A 4,547-nucleotide genomic window follows, 5' to 3' on the forward strand; every position below is an offset into this window, starting at 1 on the left:
ATGAACGGGACGGGCCGGGGGCTGTGCGAGCTCGGCGGAGCGCTGCCGGCCGGGGCCCGCCCGCTGGTCAGCGGGCTCATGTTCTCCGCCGGGCTCCTGGGCAACCTCCTGGCCCTGGGGCTTCTGCTGCGCTGCCGCCGCGGGCCCCGTGCCCGCCCGCCCGCACTCTTCCACGTCCTGGTGCTGGCGCTGGTGGTCACCGACCTGCTGGGCACCTGCTCCGTCAGCCCCTTCGTCCTGGCCTCCTACCACCACAACCGCACCCTGACCACCCTGGCCCAAGGAAGACACATCTGCCTTTACTTTGGTTTTGCTATGAGTTTCTTTGGCCTCGCCACCATGCTCATCCTCTTCACCATGGCGCTGGAGCGATGCCTGGCCCTGGGGCAGCCTTACTTCTACGAGCGCTTTCTAAGTCCCCGTACGGGCTTGGTTGTCCTGCCTGCCATCTACACCTTCTCAGCGGCCTTCTGCTCCTTGCCGCTTGTGGGCTTTGGGCAGTACGTGCAGTATTGCCCCGGCACTTGGTGCTTCATCCAGATGCACCTGGACTACGCTGAGCACAACAGTGGCAGGGAGGTATCTGGGTTGGACGTCACCTTCTCGCTCCTCTACGCCACCCTGCTCCTCTTCCTCATCCTCTCCGTGCTGCTCTGCAACCTCAGCGTCATTGCCAACCTGGCCCGCATGCACCGCCGTGGGCAGAAGACCCGCCGGCTGGCCACGATCGAGCAGCCCCGGGCAGCCAGCAACTGCGGCCGGCGCATGTTCTCCATGGCCGAGGAGATCGACCATCTCCTCCTCCTCTCCATCATGACCATCACCTTTGTCATCTGCTCCCTGCCCTTCACGGTGAGTGTGACCATCTCTCCCCTGGGGTGGGGTCCCTCTCCCCACCGTTCCCGTTTCTCTCCCTCCCTCCCTTTATAAGCCTGCCCCCAACTTCACTGCCCACACCTCAAGGGCTGAGGTCAAAGTTTAGCTCCTCCTGAAGCTTGTGAGACCCCAGCTCTGCCACAGACTCCAGGCAGTTTGCACATCCCTTGGGCTACTGGGGGAGCCAACTCTCTGCATCCTCAGGGCCAGGAGGAGGATGGGGTGGGGTGGCAGGAGGACTGAGTGGGGAGATGACAGGGTGGCAGGAGAATGGGGTGCGGGGATGACAGGGTGGCAGGAGGATGTTGTGGCAGGAGGAGAGGTGCCCGCAGAGGCTTCAGGTCAGTGTGGCTCAGGCAGAGTGGCATCCCCTGAACCACATGACTTCCCTGTGGTTCCTGAGAGCCGGGCACTCATGGTGGAGGTGTGAGTGGTGGCAGAGCAATAAACTAGATGTCCAAAAATCGGGATGAAGAAGATGCCACTGGGCTGGAGACAGCGGATATCTGTGCTGGGCAGGCAGAGTTATCCCAGATTTCTGTTACAAGATGGAAGGATGGAGCTGAAGATGCGGGCAGGCGAAGGTATCTACTCCTCTGTAACAACGCTGGGGTGTGGGCACAGAGGTGGGTGATTGCTGGGAGCAGAGATCCGGCACATGGGCCACAGCATGCCTTGTCCCAAGGGTTGTGCCCACATCCTGTGCCGTATCCATGCGTGAGGCTTCCAGCAGAAATACGGGGTTGAAATACTGCAGCCAAGTGAGGGAGGGGAGAGAGAGTCTCCTGACGCTGCCCTGGGCTCTCTGCCTCCAAAGGGCAGCTTTTCATCTGTCCAAACCATATTACACCAGCAGCATGGTGGACTCCAGAGCACCTCAAGACACTCATGTTCCCTGCCTGCGTGCTTGAGCCTGCCACCGCGGGAAGTCATTTTGTTTCCATTAGAAGCAAGCCCCACCAAGGTTGGGAGCACAGCCAGTGCTAATTTTGTGCTCATGGAGTTAAATAGACACTACCTTCCCTTTGCGCTCCCTTTCTTGTCGCAGGGGAAAATAAAATAACCACAGGCTGTAGCTGAGCCAGGCTGCCTGGGTTTTAAGACAGAGAAAAGACAGAGCAGTCATGTCCGGATGCTCACGAGCATCCCAGAAGCCAGACTCAACATCCTGAGAGACGTTTCAGCTTCCGTTAATGGGCCCACATACGATGGATTACTCTCCCCATGTCCTGAAAAAGCTTGGGTTTGGGTGCTGTGGTCATTATAAAGTGGGATTCCTTGGTGCGGACACGTGGGCAAGGCTCTGTGGGTCTGCTTGGGGCAGGCGGGATGGGAATGTGCTGCTGGTGGGGATCCCATGGGCCCTCTGGTAGCAGATACAGGCTTATCCAGAAGTACAGCTGGCTTTTCCCATCGGCTGGTTCCCATGTGGGGTTGTGTTTGGGCTGTGTTTTGGCAGTGTCTCAAACCAAGCTGTCGAGCACTGCTGGTGCCTCCTTGGTGTGACACTTTCTCTGCTGGCTGGGAATGCCCACAGGACCAGCCTGGGCACGTGAACCCAGCAAGCATCAGGCTACAGCACCACAAAATCCTTCCAAAAAAGCCCTAAGCCTGGAGCAGCCCTTGGAAGTGCTCCGCTGTTGACAGTGCCCAGCATGGGTTGAACCACAGCCACCTTCTGGATGCACCATCCCTGGGTGGTACCCAATGGATCCTGGCCAGAGGAGAGATGCTCATGCATCCTGTGCCGCCCCCCAGCTCTCATCCGCATCCAAGCATATCCTGTCCCCCAAAGTGAGGGGGTGGCGATTCAACCCATATGAATAAGAAGTGCTGAGTCACCCTTCCGGGAAGCCTCGTAAGCTGCTATGAGTTGGCATATTGCAGGAAGTACTGGAGCGGTCCAGCACCCTGCATCCCCTCCATCTTCCACGTTAATTCTTCCAGTGTGGTTTTCAAGGTGGGACCCACCACTTCCTTAAGCAGCCACTGGATTAATTGCATTAGGGCTAATCGAAGCCTCCCTGCATGCTGAGAGCTGAGAGCAGAGCACAGGCCTGGCATTCGTTAGCAAAAAGTTCATTTAACCTGATGGAGGCAGCGAACGTGCTAGGACAACCCAATCAAATCTCCCCAAGATGCTGGAAGCCCATTCCCGGCATTATTTCTCCCTGTTGTGTTTTGCAGATCCATGCCTATGTGAACAAGTTCAGTGAGAAAAAGGACAACCACGAGTGGGACCTCCTGGCCCTGAGATTCCTCTCTATCAACTCCATCGTTGACCCATGGGTGTTCGCCATCCTGAGGCCACCTGTCCTGCGGTTCATGCGCTCGGTGCTGTGCTGCCAAGTGACCCTCACAAGCCAGGACAGACGGACTCCATCCCCTGCAAAGACTAACCTGGCAGCACAGATGAACCCCTGTGGGCAGTAGATCCATCGGCCACTCTGGGAAACACCTGCCAGGTGAAGCACAGCCCTGACAGGTGTTAATGAAGCTCTGCCTTATGGCCCATAAAGAGACGTATGTGTTGCTGGGTGGGCCAGGTACGGGTGGCCCAGCCAGGTGTCACCACGTGTCTTGAAAGTAAGGCAGTGTGGTCTCTCATGGGGCAAAAAATAGAGTGGGACAAGATTGTAAGGGCTGGTGAGTACCTGGATATTGATGATGGGGCTGTTCCTGCCTGGCAAAGGGTGCAGGCTGCATTCAGCCACGCTGCGGGAGGGTCAGGGGGTGAAGCATGGGGTGATGTTCTATAACACTACTGCAGTGGGGGCTGTCAGGGAGCACAGCTTCCTGCTGGTGTGCTTCCCAGAAAGGTCCTCGCAGTCGTTTTGGGCTAAAGGCAGCATATAGGCAGGGTACGGGTCCTGGAGGTGTGGTTGTGTGGTCACCATTGCTGCAAGCACCCGTCTCTGTGCCCAGGTCCCTAGTGATTGGGTAGGAGAAGGAAGTACTGTATCCCCAAATACTATTCTTTATTTGGTAGGCTGGTTGCCTAAAGAAATACACTTTATCAGGTGTAGGTCTGTGTGCATGTGTCTGTCTGTCCATTCCCACTCCAGAGATTTTAGACTCCAGTGGGTGCCAGTTCAGCATGTCTGAGGGGCACAAAAAAAGCTAAAAAGTCAAAATTTGGCACTTCCCTAGCGCTGTGATGGCAGCAGAGCTGTGTGGACATTCCTGAGCCTCAGTTTGTTATTTTCTTTGCCCTATATTTGTGTAGGAGCTGACAAGGGGAATAAAGAGCCTAACCAGGGAACAGGAGGTTCCGGTCACAGCCGTGCACTGTACCCATGTCCAGGATGATGCTGCTGGTGGCTTTTGGGTTGGCACAGAGGAGGGCTCATCCTCTTGGGCTGCCCACAAAGCACCTTCCATTGCCCTCCCACTGGCTTGGGACAAACCTGCTCAGGGGCTTCACTTCTCTGGAGGTTTTATTTAGAAAAGAAAAACAACAAAACCCCAACAAAATTAAACACCCCAAGTGCACAAACATCCAGGTCATCAATCCTGCCCTACAGGCAGTGTCCTTCAGTACCGCTGTTTGTTTTGTGGAATGCCTGTTGCTCTTCAGGGCTCCGGGCTGGTCCTCACCAGCATCAGGAGCATCTGACCCTGCGGTCCCAAGACCATCACTGCTGCCATTAGGGAGTTGCTGGGGGACTCCC

At 56.5% G+C, this 4,547-nt stretch overlaps 1 protein-coding gene across 1 annotated transcript; it reads left to right on the top strand.

Moving 5' to 3' along the window:
- Positions 1–3,309, top strand: PTGER2 (prostaglandin E receptor 2; the record flags this gene model as incomplete). The annotated part of the gene is made up of 2 exons (XM_080618866.1): positions 1–852; positions 3,064–3,309. 2 exons carry the CDS (start codon positions 1–3, stop codon positions 3,307–3,309), a joined length of 1,098 nt encoding a protein of 365 aa, XP_080474992.1.
- Between the last annotated feature and the right edge of the window lie 1,238 nt (positions 3,310–4,547).

Source organism: Psittacula echo (assembly GCF_963264785.1).
Source record: "Psittacula echo genome assembly, chromosome: 5".
Lineage (NCBI taxonomy): Eukaryota > Metazoa > Chordata > Aves > Psittaciformes > Psittacidae > Psittacula > Psittacula echo.